The 18,252-nt window shown below is 42.8% G+C and overlaps 1 protein-coding gene across 2 annotated transcripts; it reads right to left on the reverse strand.

Annotated features, from left to right (window-relative positions):
• Positions 1–13,525: 13,525 nt before the first annotated feature.
• LOC145818229 (transportin MOS14-like) lies at positions 13,526–17,325 on the reverse strand. 2 transcript variants are annotated; one of them, XR_014359667.1, is made up of 9 exons: positions 17,034–17,325; positions 16,659–16,931; positions 16,518–16,580; positions 16,018–16,095; positions 15,776–15,838; positions 15,135–15,183; positions 14,884–15,025; positions 13,906–13,997; positions 13,526–13,800 (listed from the first exon to the last, which is right to left on the reverse strand). XR_014359667.1 is itself a non-coding variant. In XM_082912860.1 (9 exons), the coding sequence occupies exons 6-8, from the start codon at positions 15,159–15,161 to the stop codon at positions 13,944–13,946; spliced, it is 228 nt and encodes a 75-aa protein (XP_082768986.1). In that variant the 5' UTR covers positions 15,162–15,183; positions 15,776–15,838; positions 16,018–16,095; positions 16,518–16,580; positions 16,659–16,931; positions 17,034–17,311; the 3' UTR covers positions 13,526–13,800; positions 13,906–13,943. The 2 variants fall into 2 exon arrangements, 1 of the variants encoding a protein (XP_082768986.1); XM_082912860.1 differs by having other exon boundaries at positions 14,884–15,030; positions 17,034–17,311.
• Positions 17,326–18,252: the final 927 nt, after the last annotated feature.

Consider the following 18,252-nt stretch of genomic DNA (forward strand, 5'->3'; position numbering starts at 1 on the left):
CAGCTGTGAGTTGCTTCATAATCTCATGTTTAGGGCCATTTTTGCATGCCGTTGTTGCCCTATCTTTGCTTGCTGTTTGGCCATGTTTTGAACTGGAAAAATGCTTATCTTGGGATTGCCTTGCTTCTGTATTTTCATTGCATGTCCATATTGTGCATGTTTGGTATAGCTATAGGCCATTTCGGGTGCCAAAATGCATTTCGGGAGAGATTCCATGCATCGGGTGTGTTTTCACCTCATTTCGGGGCTGTTTTCCCCCACATTTCATTGCTGAAAATCCATTAACATGTTTGCATATCATTTTCCATGCATTGCATTGCATATACCATTGCCTCGGTTTGCGTGCCCGTGTGCACGCATTTCGAGGCACTTCATTTTCAACTACCGGCCTCTTATGTGAGTGTGACTGAGGCTCTCTCATGTTAGTATAAGTCCATGTTGCATTTTCCATGCCATTTCCATGCCCTTGCATTGCATATACCATTGCCTCGGTTTGCGTGCCCGTGTGCACGCATTTCGAGGCACTTTATTTTCATCCATCGGCCTCTTATGTGAGTGTGGCTGAGGCTCTCTCATGTTAGTATAAGTCCATGTTGCATTCTATATGCCATTTCCATGCCATTGCATTGCATATACCATTGCCTCGGTTTGCGTGCCCGTGTGCACGCATTTCGAGGCACTTCATTTTCATCTACCGGCCTCTTATGTGAGTGCGGCTGAGGCTCTCTCATGTTAGTATAAGTCCATGTTGCATTCTATATGCCATTTCCATGCCATTGCATTGCATATACCATTGCCTCGGTTTGCGCGCCCGTGTGCACGCATTTTGAGGCACTTCATTTTCATCTACCGGCCTCTTATGTGAGTGTGGCTGAGGCTCTCTCATGTTAGTATAAGTCCATGTTGCATTTTCCATGCCATTTCCATGCCCTTGCATTGCATATACCATTGCCTCGATTTGCGTGCCCGTGTGCACGCATTTCGAGGCACTTTATTTTCATCCATCGGCCTCTTATGTGAGTGTGGCTGAGGCTCTCTCATGTTAGTATAAGTCCATGTTGCATTCTCTATGCCATTTTAGCCATATTGCATTGCGTATGCCATTGCCTAGATTTGCGTGCCCGTATGCACGCATTTCGAGGCACTTCATTTTCATCCATCGGCCTCTTATGTGAGCGTGGCTGAGGCTCTCTCATGTTAGTGTAAGCCCATATCACATTTCCATGTCATTTACATTGCATATGTCATTTTCTCGGTTTGCGTGCCCGTGTGCACGCATTTTGAGGCATCTCATTTTTACAGCATAGTGCATACTAGGTTGTATCTTAGATCGCATTCTGTCATTTTCTCGGTTTGCGTGCCCGTGTGCACGCATTTCGAGGCATCTCTTTTTTATAGCGTTGTGTATGTTAGGATTGTATCTTAGTTGCATTTCATGCATGTCATGCATATTGCATCGTGTTCGGGATAGGAGTTAGCTCGGGCACGGGAAACGAGGTGCATTTCGTACTCCGAGTGACGAAATGTGTCTCAATTCCCGAGTCACCGACACTCCGGATCATTCATGATGGAGTTAGGTCTTGTTGTGTTTTCATGTACATTCATTCTACATTGAATTGTGCAATTCAGCTCCTCGGCCATCATGCATCGATCTGCATGATTGGTGGCACGAGGATCGAGGCATGCATATATTTGTGAAAATACATTGCTATGCCCCCTTTCATGCTCTCTGTTGCAGCAAAATGAAGAATCAACAACTTTTCGGAGCTCGGCACGCTTTCCAAGAATAACTGCTAAACAGAGGCCAATTGGGGCATCCCGGTGGATTTTCGCGCAAGACAACCCGGGCATGCATCATCCATCAGAAGCAAGGCAGTCCCTGGCTTGCATGCCAGTTTTATTTATTTTCTTAGTTAATTTGTTAATTAATTAGGAATTTGTATATTATTTGAACTGTAATATTTGGACTGTAATATTCTTTTATTCGGGACTGTATTATTTATTCGGACCCTCCGCGCGAGGGCAATGTTGTAATAAGTGTGCGTGAGTGTGATGTATGTCTTCCAACCCCACGTCTTTCTTCCCTTTTATTTACCTGCTTATGATGGTTAGATTAGGGCATGTTTAAATTAGCATACAGTATGACAGCATGTTTGCATCATTCATCTGTATTGCATGCACCGGGCTCGGCGCATCATACTAACTGCATTGCACTTTCAATTCTAAATTGAATACATGATAGTTGTAGCATCTCATATGCCATGTTTAGAATAGCCGAGCCTGCTATAGTTGCATTTTGCATGTGTTGCATTAGGCATTTCTGTATACTTAGGGTCATGCATGATTTCTAATGTGATTTTCATTTTGGCTTGGAGTACTCGGTAAGTTTTATGCTTTAGCATCCTTGCATGCGTGTGAGTGACTGCCATGATAGCATGCTTACCATGAGGCTATGTGCTTACATGATATATCTGCCTGAATGCCTGTGGGTGAAGGGTGGGTTATCTGGATTGGAATAAATCATCAAATGTGTGTTTTAAGCCCACTAGATAGTGGCAAAACCATCTTTACTAAGCCCACCCGAGGGTGGCAAAATTTGCATTTTAAGCCTACCTGCGGGTAGCAAACCATTTTCGAAAAGCGAACATGAAATGTTTTGTTCCAATTCAGGCGATCCAGTCTATACTTGTATGCTGTGCGCATCACATAGTAACCTATGCTAATAACCGGAATAAGAACTCACAATGTTTTCAAAAATAGATATCATGGTTAGTAGAGGCCGATCTTTGATCGGGCGAGCGGGGGTGCTCACGAAGTGACCTTCCCCAATCGTACCCAAGTTCCCGAGCCGAGGCAACTTTGGTGATGACGGACACGTGGCCTTTTGGCACCGAGTCAGGGTTTCCTAAATTTCCCAAAATAAAATATTTAGGTGGCGACTCTGTATCTGGCAAAGCAGTCCATGTTTGGCACTTCTTTCAAAAATCTGTTTTCTCAAAACGATTTGCCGGATTTGGACTCTTTGGTTCAGACTTAGAACCGTGACTACAAATCGAGTCCGAGCTGTAACAAGGTCCCCCGCGGGCTTGTTACAGTTTCTGGCGACTCTACTGGGGATTTAGAGAACTTGACTCGAACTCATGATATCTGTTTTTGACTACACTTGTGTGTTTCTTTGCATTGCATTTGCATTGGTGCACCTAGGACACCGTGTTTGCCATCTGCTATTCCTGAACGGTTTGCCGGAGGCTTGTCTTGTCAAGGCATGACCATAAGGCTGACCGGTTGTGGGCTCTGCCAGTATGGGAACACAAACCCCGGTTTTACCGGGGCACCCTTTTTGACCATTCGACCTAGTGCATATTCGGATCCACAGTGACCATTCCAAACTAGGACAGGTTGCTTACCCGTTTATAGGTTGTTTGAAACCGCTGTGTGCGTAGTGAAACCCTAGCTCCTGACAAAATAGGACAGGGAAACCCTACCCCAACATAGGGGTGTTTTGGCTCTCACTTATCTGTTATGTGCTTTAGAGTGCGTCTCTACAGGAATGCATGTATCAGTGTTTTAGTTTGGGCATCAGGCCTGCGGGCGCCAGTTCAGTATTTTGGGTATTAGGCTTTCGGGCACCAGTTCAGTATTTTCGGAAATCAGTTATATCTGCGGGTATCAAGTTCAGTTTTGGGAACAGTAATTTTGGGAACAGTGGTCAGTGGTCGAATGCAGTTATTCAGTTATATTCATGTCTGTATTGGTAGGATTGGGCTGCGATGCTGCATATTTTCTCTTTCAGTCCAAAGACTCGGTTCAGAGCAACCAGTATTCCCCTTTGCTGAGGCAAGACAGGAAAATGCTCACCGGTTCTTCAGATTCATTAGTCGCCAACCCGGTCCATCTGATCCGTCAGTCACCAGTCACGTCACCTCTGTTCAGTTCAGCAAAACTCGTGATGGCGCAAAATTCGGAAGAAATTGTGGTTATGGCAACCACATTGGACCAAGGAATCACGTTGCAAGGTTATACCGACGGTGAAGTACCACACCCACCCAGGTCACCTGCCGCACATCCGATCTGGGAACCCCAGTCATTTCAAACCCGCGAGCCCACCACATTCGAGTTGATGGGAATGATTGGTGACCTTCAAAGATCCGTGGCAGATCTAGCCTGCAGAATGTCGGTTCCGCCGTCAAATGCATCGTATGCTGGAAGTTTCATACCGCAGGAGCCCCCGCTACTGGGACGAATTGTAATCGAACTCAGCCAACCTGAAGCCATCCCAAGTTCCGGCAATGGCATGTCGACAACAACGGGGCTTCGCTCTGACGTAGCAACTCAAACCTTCTACCAAGCCGAGGCGAGTTGTAAGAACAAGATGAAGGTGGACACCGATCCCTACGAACAACTCCTGTGGGCTGTTGAGGCTTTGAAAGCCGGAGGATTGAATAAACAGCAGGTGTTCGCTGTTGCTGCAAGAACTGTAGATGACATTTTCCCCACTCAGGCCGAGAGCAGTTTAAGCCAGAGGGAAAATCAAGATGGGGACCGTCGTGCCAGAACAGTTCCCTCCAATCCTAACCCTGCACCTAGAAGAGATCAGAGAGCCAAGGCAGCACCTGCCGACCCTTTTTCGAGTGCGTCCAGCAAAAGTTAGCAAGCCTCGAATTATCCACCCCGAGGTCGCAGAGTCTTCCATGCCCTCTATATGCCTTTGTCTAAGGCCCTTCAAATCCTCGTCAAAAAAGGGCATCTCAAACCCCTCGAGCCTCGGCCTCTCCCGAGTCCTCTTCCAGCTAAGCATGATGGTACCCAGTACTGTGCATACCATCAGCAAACTGGTCACAGCACCGACAATTGCTTCCGTCTTCGCCATGAAGTGCAGGATTTGATTGATAATGAAGTTATCCTCCCTCCAAGCTCGGCAAAATCTGTCACCACCGGGTTGGTGGATTTCGAGGGTAATGCAAGTATGTGATCAGGGGTTGGACCACCTGCGGGCGGCGCGCGGTTTACCTCGGATGTGGCGTATAGCACGCACTATTTTGAGCATTTGCGAATGCTAGTAGTTTCTGACTTGGGTGTTGAGTCATTTATGTAGTTTTGTTTTGAGTCTGTCTTTTTTTTTTTTTTTTTTTTGAGTCAGTCTCTTTTTGTTTTGGGTCTATCTTGTTGTATTGAGTCAGTCCTGTTGTATAGGAGTCGGGTGATTCCGGGGGTGTTACCTCGGGCATCACCATTTTGTTTTGTGTTTGTCTTTTCGTTTTGCTTTGAGTCTGTTCTTGCTTGGAGCCAGTTACACCAACAGATTTGAATGAAATAGCAGTGGTTTTTCACGCTCTTGTGGTTGCCTCGGCCATGTGCCAATTGTGCCAGAAAGTTTGAATGAAACGGCAGTACTTTTCGCCTACTCTTCTGCACCCCGAAATCATTGCATTGACCTAAGTTTTTCAAAACCTTTTGAATACCGCGGTGAAAACAAAGAGGAAGGAATTCCTCGGGATTTGCAAACTTTGATCAATTGAGAGAGAGAGAGGCATGCTAAGCCCTTAATGATGGAATCATGCGTGTTAGCGTGAGTACTGAGAAGGACCCTAGCTTGATCCAGACTGGTTTCACACTATCTTCAGCGCGAGTGATTTGTCGCTTTTCTTAAAAATTTTCAAAAACAAAATATTTTGCGCGGTCCCGCGAAGACCTGTGTGGAATCGCTCTCGAGATTGTGCAGCTTAGGATCGCTCTCAGCCTCGAGACTTGAGTCATTGCTTTCAAACCTTGGGCCCATTCAGAACGTTCAACGGTCAACTACAATGTGAGGCCTGTGTGGCTAGATTTGAAGCAGCCCTCGAACAAGAGGCAAGGAAGTCGGGTCAAGAAGATCAGATCTCATTAGAAGAAGCTTACGAAGCTAGAACAGCAGCCATTCCCCTGGATTCAGATGACTTCAGGATCTCAAAACCATTTGACATGGACAAAGCTACACTTTTACCCTTGAGAGGCTCGCTGGGCCGAAAACCCGGAAGGGCGACCCAGGGAAAAGTTAGAGCAAGAGAAAATTACAAAAAAAAAGAAAGAAATATGCAAAGAAAAGAACAAAAAAGAAAATCAAAAAAAGAGGGAAAAGAAATGAAAAGAATTGAAAAGAAAGAAGAACAAAACTCGCAAGGTCGAAAACCCGCAACGGGCGCCTTAGCAAAAGTTAGAGCCTAAAAAGGAGAGGTTAATACCCGAGTGTACCTTAACCCCGAACTACGTGAGGCTTGATTCCCATCTTTGGGATACGTAGGCAACTTCATTCTGAAGTCCAGCCGTAAAACAATTCGATTGTGTCCATGCGATGGTTCTGATCATCTTCGCTTTCTCTGTATCCGAGAGTTTGGTCGTGTTCGTCGCTCTGAGGACTGCCTACAATGCGCTGCGGTGCCATTCAAACAAGGGGCAACTTTCCGTTGCCATTCAATGCACCGCGGTGTCATTCAAACAAGGGGCAACTTTCCGTTGCCATTCAATGCGTTGCGGTGCTATCCAGACAAGGGGCAACTTTCCGTTGCCATTCAGAACGCCGCAATGTCATTTCAAACAAGGGGCAAGTTTCCGTTGCCATGCAGTGTCCTTCAGACAAGGGGCAATTTTCCATTGCTATGGATCTGAGATTGTGCATCTCAAGAGTAGGTTCCGTGATCGTTGAGCAGTGGTCGTTCGCAAAAATAGTTTTTGAAAATTTTTACTAGGGTTGACTAAATCTTCTCGAAAAGTATCCCATTTTCAAAACTGGACCATTTCTTGGACCCAAAAGAGGAAAATTTTCAGTGCTCACAGCCTAACTTACATGATTTTAAATCAGAAAATTGAACAAGCATGTTTATCTAACTCTCATTTTGGTCAAAATTTTTAGGAGAAAACTAAAACAAAAAATGGTCAAAATGATGAACTAGGGGCACAGTTGAGTCAGGCTTCCTGTCTTTCCCATTGTCAACATACTTGCCAAGAAGGGCGCTCTACCTGCCAGAATAGGGTACAACTGAAGTTAACAACAAAGGGCTGGAAGCTCTCTCATCCTCCAAGCAACGAGGTATCAAGCCAAGTGCGAAGCATGAAACGGAATGGGACAAGATATTTCACTCCCTTATCTGGACATATCTGATCACGTCCGAACTCCCCAACAGAGCATCATCAACCGATGTTAGCTGCCGATTTGCTACACATCCTGTTGCAGCGCAACCCCTCTGAGAGAGGAACTCACTGCTATGAGCAGAAGAAAGAGAATCTAGCAGAACACTAGTGGCGCGAGCCCACAATTTGCTGTTCATCCATCAACCACCTAGGGGAGGGATGAAAAACGAGAGATTGAAGAATAGAGAGATGTAAGATGAGAGAAAAAGTGAGAAAAGGGCTTTTCAGAAAACAAGAGATTGAGTGCCAGAGTGATGTGAGAATCACAAATGAGAACAGGTGGGAAACACTACCCGGTGAAACAGGCTCCCTGTGCACGTCTGAGTGTCGTGTCTTTTTGTTTTATCTCGATTCTTGTTTTGAGTCGTTTCGAGTGTTACTCGATGTGTCTAGGTTGCGTGCCTTTTATTTCCTTGTTGAGTTGTTTTGTTGTGTTCAGTCGTAGGCTTAATGCCCAGTTAAGAACACATTTCTTAATTTCAAAAAATTGTCTTGCGCTCATAGTACCGTGTTGTTCTCCACATTGTGCAAAATGAGATTTTTTTCTTTCAAAACCCGCAGGGTTCAACCTGATTCATGTGGGAATAGTAAAGCTAGAACCCATCTGAAGCTATATAAGTTCCAAACTTCGAAGCAAAAGGAAAAGAGGAAGATGTCGGACATCTGAGTTTGTGTCAACTTTTGCAAGTTCTGTCATCGCATCCTGTAGGTTCAGAATGAGCTGTATGTTCGAAATTAAAAGACTACTCAGTTTGGGCTGCGTGTTCAACTTTCATTCAGTGTGGGCTGCGTGTTCACTATCAATCTGGGCTGCGTGTTCAGGAAATTAAAGTTTGGGCTGCGTGTTCAACTTTCAATCAGTGTGGGCTGCGTGTTCACTATCAATCTGGGCTGCGTGTTCAGGAAATTTAAGTTTGGGCTGCGTGTTCAACTTTCAATCAAACTGTGGGCTGCGTGTTCACCTATCAATCTGGGTTGCGTGTTCAGGAAATTTAAGTTTGGGCTGCGTGTTCAACTTTCAACTAGTGTGGGCTGCGTGTTCACTATCAATCTGGGCTGCGTGTTCAGGAAATTTAAGTTTGGGCTGCGTGTTCAACTCTCAATTAGTGTGGGCTGCGTGTTCACTATCAATCTGGGTTGCGTGTTCAGAAAATCAGAGTTTGGGCTGTACGTTCAACTCTAAGTCAGTGAGTGCTATATGTTCACCATTCTAATTCGGGCTGCGTGTTCAGGAAATTTAAGTTTGGGCTGTGTGTTCAACTTTCAATCAGTGTGGGCTGCGTGTTCACTATCAATCTGGGCTGCGTGTTCAGGAAATTAAAGTTTGGGCTGCGTGTTCAACTTTCAATCAGTGTGGGCTGCGTGTTCACTATCAATCTGGGCTGCGTGTTCAGGAAATTTAAGTTTGGGCTGCGTGTTCAACTTTCAATCAAACTGTGGGCTGCGTGTTCACCTATCAATTTGGGCTGCGTGTTCAGGAAATTTAAGTTTGGGCTGCGTGTTCAACTTTCAATCAGTGTGGGCTGCGTGTTCACTATCAATCTGGGCTGCGTGTTCAGGAAATTTAAGTTTGGGCTGCGTGTTAAACTTTCAATCAAACTGTGGGCTGCATGTTCACCTATCAATCTGGGCTGCGTGCTCAGGAAATTTAAGTTTGGGCTGCGTGTTCAACTTTCAATCAGTGTGGGCTGCGTGTTCACTATCAATCTGGGCTGCGTGTTCAGGAAATTTAAGTTTGGGCTGCGTGTTCAACTTTCAATCAAACTGTGGGCTGCGTGTTCACCTATCAATCTGGGCTGCGTGTTCAGGAAATTTAAGTTTGGGCTGCGTGTTCAACTTTCAACTAGTGTGGGCTGCGTGTTCACTATCAATCTGGGCTGCGTGTTCAGGAAATTAAAGTTTGGGCTGCGTGTTAAACTTTCAATCAGTGTGGGCTGTGTGTTCACTATCAATCTGGGCTGCGTGTTCAGGAAATTTAAGTTTGGGCTGCGTGTTCAACTTTCAATCAGCGTGGGCTGCGTGTTCACTATCAATATGGGCTGCGTGTTCAGGAAATTAAAGTTTAGGCTGTGTGTTCAACTTTCAATCAATGTGGGCTGCGTGTTCACCTTCAATCTGGGCTGCGTGTTCAGAAAAATCAAAAGTTTGGGTTGCGTGTTCAACTTTCAATCAGAGTGGGCTGCGTGTTCACCTTCAATTCGAGCTGCGTGTTCGGAAAATCAAAAGTTTGGGCTGCGTGTTCAACTTTCAATCAGAGTGGGCTGCGTGTTCACCTTCAATCTGGGCTACGTGTTCAGAAAAATCAAAAGTTTGGGCTGCGTGTTCAACTTTCAATCAGAGTGGGCTGCGTGTTCACCTTCAATTCGAGCTGCGTGTTCGAAAAATCAAAAGTTTGGGCTGCGTGTTCAACTTTCAATCAGAGTGGGCTGCGTGTTCACCTTCAATTCGAGCTGCGTGTTCGGAAAATCAAAAGTTTGGGCTGCGTGTTCAAACTTTCAATCAGAGTGGGCTGCGTGTTCACCTTCAATCTGGGCTGCGTGTTCAGAAAATTCAAAAGTTTGGGCTGCGTGTTCAACTTTCAATCAGAGTGGGCTGCGTCTTCACCTTCAATTCGTGCTGCGTGTTCAGAAAATCAAAAGTTTGGGCTGCGTGTTCAACTTTCAATCAGAGTGGGCTGCGTGTTCACCTTCAATTCGAGCTGCGTGTTCGGAAAATCAAAAGTTTGGGCTACGTGTTCAACTTTCAATCAGAGTGGGCTACGTGTTCACCATCAATCTGAGCTGTGTGTTCAGAAAATTCAAAAGTTTGGGCTGCGTGTTCAACTTTCAATCAGAGTGGGCTGCGTGTTCACCTTCAATTCGAGCTGCGTGTTCGAAAAATCAAAGTTTGGGCTGCGTGTTCAACTTTCAATCAGAGTGGGCTGCGTGTTCACCATCAATCTGAGCTATGTGTTCAGAAAATTCAAAAGTTTGGGCTTCGTGTTCAACTTTCAATCAGTGTAGACAGCGTGTTCACCTCCAATTTGGACCGTGTGTTCAGAGATTCAGTGTTTGGGCTGCGTGTTTAACTCTCGATCAGTGTGGGCTGTGTGATCACGACAAAGAGTATGAGCTACGTGTTCAGAAATTCAAGTGCTTGAGCTGTGTGTTCAAAAATGCAAACCGAAATGAGCTGTGTGCTCGGAGTCGAGCTATGTGCCCGAAGAAAGGAGCTGTATGCCCCCGAAATGAGCTGTGTGCCCGAAAACGAGCTGTGTGCCCAAAATAAGCTGCGTGCCCGAAATGAGCTGTGTATCCAAAAGAGCTGTGTGCCCAGATTAAACAGAGTATTGTGTTTCGAGCCGCGTGCCAAACGAACAAAGTGTTGTGTTGTGAGCTGTGTGCCAATTGAATGGAATGCTATGTCGTAGGCTGTGTGCTAAGCCTTGCATTGTGCATGCATCTCTTCGCGCTATTTCGCGCACCTCAATCGCACTGTCCTGTGTACCTACCTCGTCTAGGAAACCTTAAATCCTCCGGTCTAAGGAGACCTTAAATCCTGCATCATCATTCGCGCCTTTTCGCGCATCGCACTTGCATTTCATCGCACTATCTTATGCGCTCCCGGTCTAGGAGACCTTAAATCCTCTAAACATGCAATTCCTTCGGTGTTTGTCGTGCCCGAACGACTTCCGGTGGTCTGGTATAGCCACCTGCCTGTGTTCGCGGTGAGATCCTAGGAGACCAACTGAGACGGTAGAAACTAGAGTTCGAATGGCTTATGCCTAGAACGCAAAGGTTCGGGATTTCCGAGACTAAAGTCTAGTTTAAATACCCAGGGATATATCCTCGGCTTGAAATCTGTATGGCAGTCCCATAGATTGAGATAGCATCTGTATGCACCTCAATTCTGGATACTGATCCAACCTAGTCTGTCACCCTGTTGGAGAATAGGGAAAGCTGCGACCATAGTCAGGGAGAAAAGCAGTACCTGCAGTTCAACCAAGAAGAAGCGGGAGATCCCCAGCGCCATCAGGCACGACATTGTATGTACGGTTCATTTGAGGCTGGTGCAACCAGGCGAATCGCGCAGGTATCGTATCTTCTCCGTGTAAGACGCGACGAGAATTGAGCAATTCTCCGCATTATTAACTGCTTGAAATATAGTTGTTGCTTTGCATTCTTGCTTAAAAACTGTTGCATGGTATGCTTCATTACAGCTTGCTACATTTGCACGATGATAAGTTATGTTCGGCTTCCTGCATTATCATTTGCATCTTGCCCCTGTCTGCGGGCATGCCTGCGGGCACATTTCTTCGCTATTTTGTACGTTTGTCTAAGTCTTCGGCCTTGTCAAAAATGGGTCGTCTCTGGGCTTTGACATTCACTCCCGTCACTTGTGACTTCCGAGTTCTGTCAAAGAGGGGCAACTGTAGACACCCCATTTTTGACCGACCTTAAGACTCAGACATCACTGATTGAGCGCTCGGTGACGTTGCATATCGTGCTCATTCAGAAGTTTCAGAGTCTTGGCTGCGAGCCCTGCCTCCGGACTTCCGAACCCTCTTCTGTGCCTTGCCTCGGTTTGCGAGCCAGACTCGGTTTTCTCTGTTTCTTTTCCTAAGGGGAGGGAGAGGTCCAGTAGATCATCTCTCAGTGGCCGTGGGCTACGTTTTATGGTCATAGGCCATTTTGCCCATTTCGGAGTTCGGTTTTCGATTTTTCGGGACCGTTGGTCGTGTGCCTCGGTTCGGGACCGCCTAACCATCTCCGTTTGTTCTGATTTTTGGCATGCTTCCTTTTTACTCCCTTTTGAGGGACACTGGGGTCTGAGAAACCCACTTCGTGGCCGAACGCCACCTTCGGTGCTTAACAGCCCATTTTCGGGACCCCAAACTGCGTGTTTTGGCCCCCGAGCATTCGTTTCGCATCGATTTTCGTTCATTTTTGGCAGGTGCCTCTGTTTCATCACCAGGAAGGTCACGGAAGGGTGGGAGGCCAGCAATTATCTTGGTAACCAGTTATGTTCCATTTTCGCCCTCCGACACCCGTTTTTCGCACTTCCGGGCCAATGTTGAACACCTTGGAGCCATTTTCTTCAAACCCAAACCACGTATTTGCGATGTACACACATGGGAGGACCCTAAAAGTTCATGGCCGGCCACTAATGTTTCTTGACCCTTTTGAACCCCTCCTTCCGAGCCAATGTTGAACACCCTTGGGCCACTTTCTTGAACTTTGAACCACATATTTGTGTTGTACACACATGGGAGGACCCTAAAAGTTTATGGCCGGCCATTAATTCCATTTGAATCTTTTGAACCCCTCCTAAAAATGGCTTGTTCTCTCTCCTATTTTAGAGTTTCCAAATTCGAACCACAGGGTTGTCAAGAGGAGACCTGGGAGGCCACCAATATGTGGTGGTCGGCCACTAAAGCCACTTGGCCTTTTTGACCCTTGGTCGGCCGGCTAGGGGGGTGGCCGGGCGGCCACATCCAAGTCCAATAAAGGGCCGGCCATGTTCCTCTCTCTGCACACTTTACAGCTGTATAGCTGTTTCCCCCAGAAAATATCCCAATCCGGGGGATATTTTGTGGGGGAAAGCTTGCACTACTACAAATATAGATAAAGATCACACTTTTTTGGTGTGATGTACGTTTTTTAATCACACCTTTTAAGTTTTATTAAAGTGTGGTCTTTAGGAGTGTGATTAAAAATGGTCATTTTTAATCACACTTTTTAAGTGTCATTAAAAAATGCTTTCATCACACCTTTTAAGTTTGATTAATAATATTTAGATCACACCTTTTAAGTGTGGTGAAAAATATTTAGATCACACCTTTTAAGTGTGATTAAAAATATTTGGATCATACCTTTTAAGTGTGATTAATAATATTTAGATCACACCTTTTAAGTGTGGTTAAAAATATTTAGATCACACCTTTTAAGTGTGATTAAAAATATTTAGATCACACCTTTTAAGTGTGGTTAAAAATATTTAGATCACACCTTTTAAGTGTGATTAAAAACTTTAGTTCACACCATTTAAGTGTGATTAAAAACTTTAGATCACACCTTTTAAGTGTGATTAAAAATATTTTGATCACACCTTTTAAGTGTGATCTTTGGAAGTGTGATTAAAAAGGATCATTTTTAATCACACTTTTTAAGTGTGATTAATAACATTTAGATCACACCTTTTAAGTGTGATTAATAACATTTACATCACATCTTTTAAGTGTGATTAATAACTAATAAAATCTGTGATAAAAAAAAAGGTGCTACATATTTGAAAAATAATCAATATTATTTTTGTATGCACATATGAATAATGTAATACATACTATATACTATATTTTGAATCATAACCACATATTGAATAGAATAACGTCATATATTTCATAAATGGAAATTAAATATTCAAAACTATATACAAAGGAATTAAATAAAAAAAATTATCTGTGCTTACATATATTAAAAAATGAAAAAACTTAAAAAACTTATAAAACCCCTTTAAATACAATATGACAATACAAAATCATAAAAATAATAATATTCAGTGTGCTCTCCAAATTCTCTGAAAATAACTTCATCCACAGCTCTCTTCAGCTTCATCAAGTCATCAATCATCTTCACCAAAATGATGATTATATAACTGAATCATCCAATTCCATTAACACAACTTCATTAAACTTGAATGGTTGAAAAATCTATCATAGTGCGACCATATATAAAAATTAGTTTGTGTCAATCATTGTACCATTCACGGATGCCTCTGAAAGGATATCAGAATTCAAGCTAGAGAGAGCTGTTAGCACCAATGGGTGAGAAGCAAGTGTAGAAGCAGGGATCCTGAAACAAACAGATATTCAAACTAGTTATGAGAGTTCTATCATGTAAACTAGGGTGGGGAAGTTGTGCAAAATGGATATCATAATCACATAAGAATTTAGAACATCCACATGAACAGCCAAAAATACCCAATCACAAAGCTTTCAGTTTCCCAAGAGTAACACAGACATATGCATATAGAGAGAGAGAGAGAGAATAAAATAATTTGGAATATAATGATAAAAAATATATATATAAATTTATGCCTATTCTCATCCTTCAGACTTTGAAAATTAGTGTTGCATCGCATTTTGTTGTAAAAAAATAATTAAATATTCATATACATAACATATAATAATTGCTTACACTATATATAATATATAATAAATATTCAAATCTATATATTTTTGTGTGTCATCCACGTGTCATGTCCGACATTGTCTGATAATATTCCTGTCGACACATCTGTGTAGTGTTTATGCCGTGCTTCTTAGCCTATGAAGCATGGACACCGCTATGGCGGTCACGATGTCGGACACTTGTTAGACATGAACAGGCCCTGAACACATGTCGGATAAGCTGGAGGAATTGGACACATTAGACATGTGGGGACACAAAAAAAACATCTTAACATGAAACATCATAGGTATTAAATTTGTTTCAAAGACAGTTTGAAGTGCACATATGCATCAGCATTGCCAAACTTCTCATTTACACAATTTCTTAACTTGAAGTTTATTTTGTTCCAAAACGAGTTCTTTAAGCCACAGTCAAATCCCCAAGATAAGTAGTAGCACCCAATAACATATCTACCTAAGGCCCAATGACGCCATCCCGTTTATGATCTCATCGACAGACAAAGCTTGATTTCAAATTAAATATTTCTTCTGAACAGAATTGAGTATACCTCAGGCAAAACTCTTAGTAGCTCGAGGAAGCTTGGTATGCATTCGGGGTGAGAATTCATCTCATCTCTAAGCCAATTTACAATGCCACCATCACCCCAATCTTTAGCAGGAACATGAACAGCCAATGCAGCCACAACAAGGCTAATCTAAAAGGTGAAAAATTTTAGGTGGACATATCTTTGTATTTACATTCCAAGTTGTGTGTGCACGCACAAGAGTGTAAGTGGTTGTACAGAGAAAACAACAATACCTGGGTTCTAACTTTAGGGGGGGCCATTGTGAAATGTTTTCAATAAGCTCTGCATTTACAACCATGTGAAAGCTGGTAATCAGTCAAAGAAACTCTTTTGCATCACAAACATGAATCAACATATGCACACAATTGCAAGAAAACAAGTTTACATGCACTAAACAGAAACAGCAGCATATAGACAAAACTTATTTACACTACGAACAGTGGAAAATTAGGGAAAGAAACAGTGAGGGAAAGGGGGCACTAGGTACACCAACGTTGGCGTATTTTTTTTCAGATTGCAGGATCTTGTTCAAGATATTAGGATTCAAAATACAAAGTTACAAACGGCCCATCTGCAATCCTCACACGTCTTTATAGTGTATAAGAAAGAACACTGTTGCAGATTTATCAAGAAAGAAAAGGATGGAAGAACAAGCTAAGCTTATAAAGAATCTATGTAAAGCATAACTTTCAGTTCCCACTAACTATGGTATAGCATTTGCCCCTTTCAATTAGCAAACATGTAGATCCCAAGGCTCCCCCAGTAAACAATGAAATTATAGATAGAAATGGCACTACCAACAAATTATATGATAACTCATGCCAAATTCTGAATGAGAACCTCATAAAAGTGTAAAACCTATAAATATTCTTACATTTAATAAATCCCGTAACGGGCGAAAAGCTTCAGAAGGCAGCTCTTCAAAATCTCGTTGTACCTATCCATCACAAGCAAAATGCACTATGATATGTGAAAAGAAAGGCTGCCTTGATATACCAAAACCTATAATAAATGCAAATCAAAAGACATATTCACAGGTGAATAGCATTATATAGCAGTAACCTTTGGTACAAATCACAAATGCACATATAATGAATAGCAGGAGAATCAGATTACCTTGCTTCTGAGGGTTTGAGAACAAAAGATTAAAGTTTCTTGATTGCTACTAGCATCATGAAGTAAATTATCGGAGACCTAAACAAGCAATAACATATTAGTAAATCTCAACAATTAAAAAAAATGAGATCCAACCAACACATGATAAGAACAGAATCAAGTACTACAATGAATATGTATCATGTTAACGCATCCGAGGAATAAATCTCAACAATTGATGTGCTTTTTTTTTCCGTCGGCTAGAGAAACCCCAGTGATGGCAGATGCACCACATATTTTACACATCACTAATTATAATAATATTTAATGAAATTTATTCATCAATGTACATGATACACCATGTGTAACGTTGGCATATACGAGCAACAAGTAACGCCCAATTGATACCACCAAGAAACCTTGAAACCTGATTGTGACAGAGAATCACACAGCATATGTAGTCAGAAATGAGACACAACAGCAAGAACAAAGAAACATTAAGAATGAAAGAGCATCCTCACATTTGAATAAACCCCACGTCGCTTTGCCCAGAGTGTCACACATCTCAGTGTAGTACGAAAGCTCTGACCATGACAAAAATAAACACAATCAGCAACACATACAAAAAGCCAAACTTATGAACAAAAATATTCAATAACAACCTGAATATTTGGGACCAAACGCAAAATTTGATCAGTCACTCTGCATCCATTGAGACTATGAACTGTCTGCTCATCTACATTCTGCAGTATTGAATCTGCTGAAATATTCAAGTCCTGTAACAGACAAACATATTTAGAGATGAAAATCGAAACCTAAGCAAGAGTTTATTTAAATGGAACACAGATCCAGATCGTTACTGTGTAGTGATGAAAACCTCTGAATCTTGAGTTCACTCACAGCAAGTCTAGATCAGACTCGATGAATAACATGCCCTACAATGAAAATCAAAACCCTAATCAAATGTAAATACAATAATTTTCAATAATAAATTTGAACATATATGAAAACTAGTAAATCAAACACAAGATTGCTACCATGAAAGCTCTGTATCTCAAGTGAACTTAGCAACTCCAAATCACGAGCGATTGGATACCTGAATCCATGAAAAACGAAGACCTAGATCGGTAAAGATTAAGGGAAATCGAAAAATCTCGAAGGAAAATATTAAATCCTAAGCCCTAGTGCACAAATCGAGATTGAGATCCAGATTGAACAAGAAACCATTGAGATTAGAAGCATCAATCTCTCTGTAGATCTATAAACTCCAAGAAGTCTTCATTGCTGGTTACATCCACAGCTCCTTAATTAGGGCCACTGAGAGAGAACCGTTTTAGAGAGAGAGAGCCCTTTGGAAATGTTTGAATAGATATGGGTTAAGTCTCTGTGAAGTTAAACAGACTTGTCTCATTGAGACAATCAAAAGGGCATCCTGTTAATTTAGGTGATATCACTCTTTGAAAAACGTGTCTACCATTGAAATGTATCACAACGTTTTTAAAAGCGTCTTGATAGAAGCGCCACCGTAAATAACTTTTTTTGTAGTGAAATCTATTATTTTAACAAGTTCACGGTCGGTCATGGGTAGGAAGCTTGAACCAAAAACCATTTTAAAATACCTTCAACTTCTCAGACTTGGAAACCCAAAAGACAACCTGGGAAACCCAACCCTCCTCTCTCTCTCTCTCTCTCTCTCTCTCTCTCTCTCTCTCTGCGTAGCAGAGTTCTCAAACTCAACCAACCCCTATATTGCAACATCAAAGATGGTTAAAGTAGCTCTCCCTACAAGCTCACCTCCTCTGAGCTCGCAATGACGATGCGTGTGATGGTAGCGTACTCGTAGTTGCGGCGGTGGACTTGCAATGGCGATGGTGGCAGTGAGTTCCTTTATTCACTCTACTAACTCTCCACGCTTTCAGATCTCTCTCTACAGGTCTGGATGTGACTTTCTTAGATCTGATGATTGATAACTGAATCTTGTATTCTTTCTGTGAAACCGGCAAAGCCAACTGACAAAACCAAACGAAAGTGCGGTCGAGTTCGAGGAAAACGGCGGTCAACAGAGGTTGATATTAGTGCCAAACTGAAGGGGTCGGTTCGAGTGCTGGTTAAGACTGCAAACCTGAGCCAACTGACCCGTGAACACCTTAATAAAAGGAAAGGGAGAAAAGAAACCATCCAGCCCTAAGTTGCAAGTGCAGTTACATAACACAAATATGCTGATGTGACCTGGCTCTCATGAGACTTTCTTCAGTA

Source organism: Camellia sinensis, unplaced genomic scaffold, assembly GCF_055761805.1.
Source record: "Camellia sinensis isolate YWXY unplaced genomic scaffold, ASM5576180v1 Unanchor6, whole genome shotgun sequence".
NCBI classification, from domain to species: domain Eukaryota; kingdom Viridiplantae; phylum Streptophyta; class Magnoliopsida; order Ericales; family Theaceae; genus Camellia; species Camellia sinensis.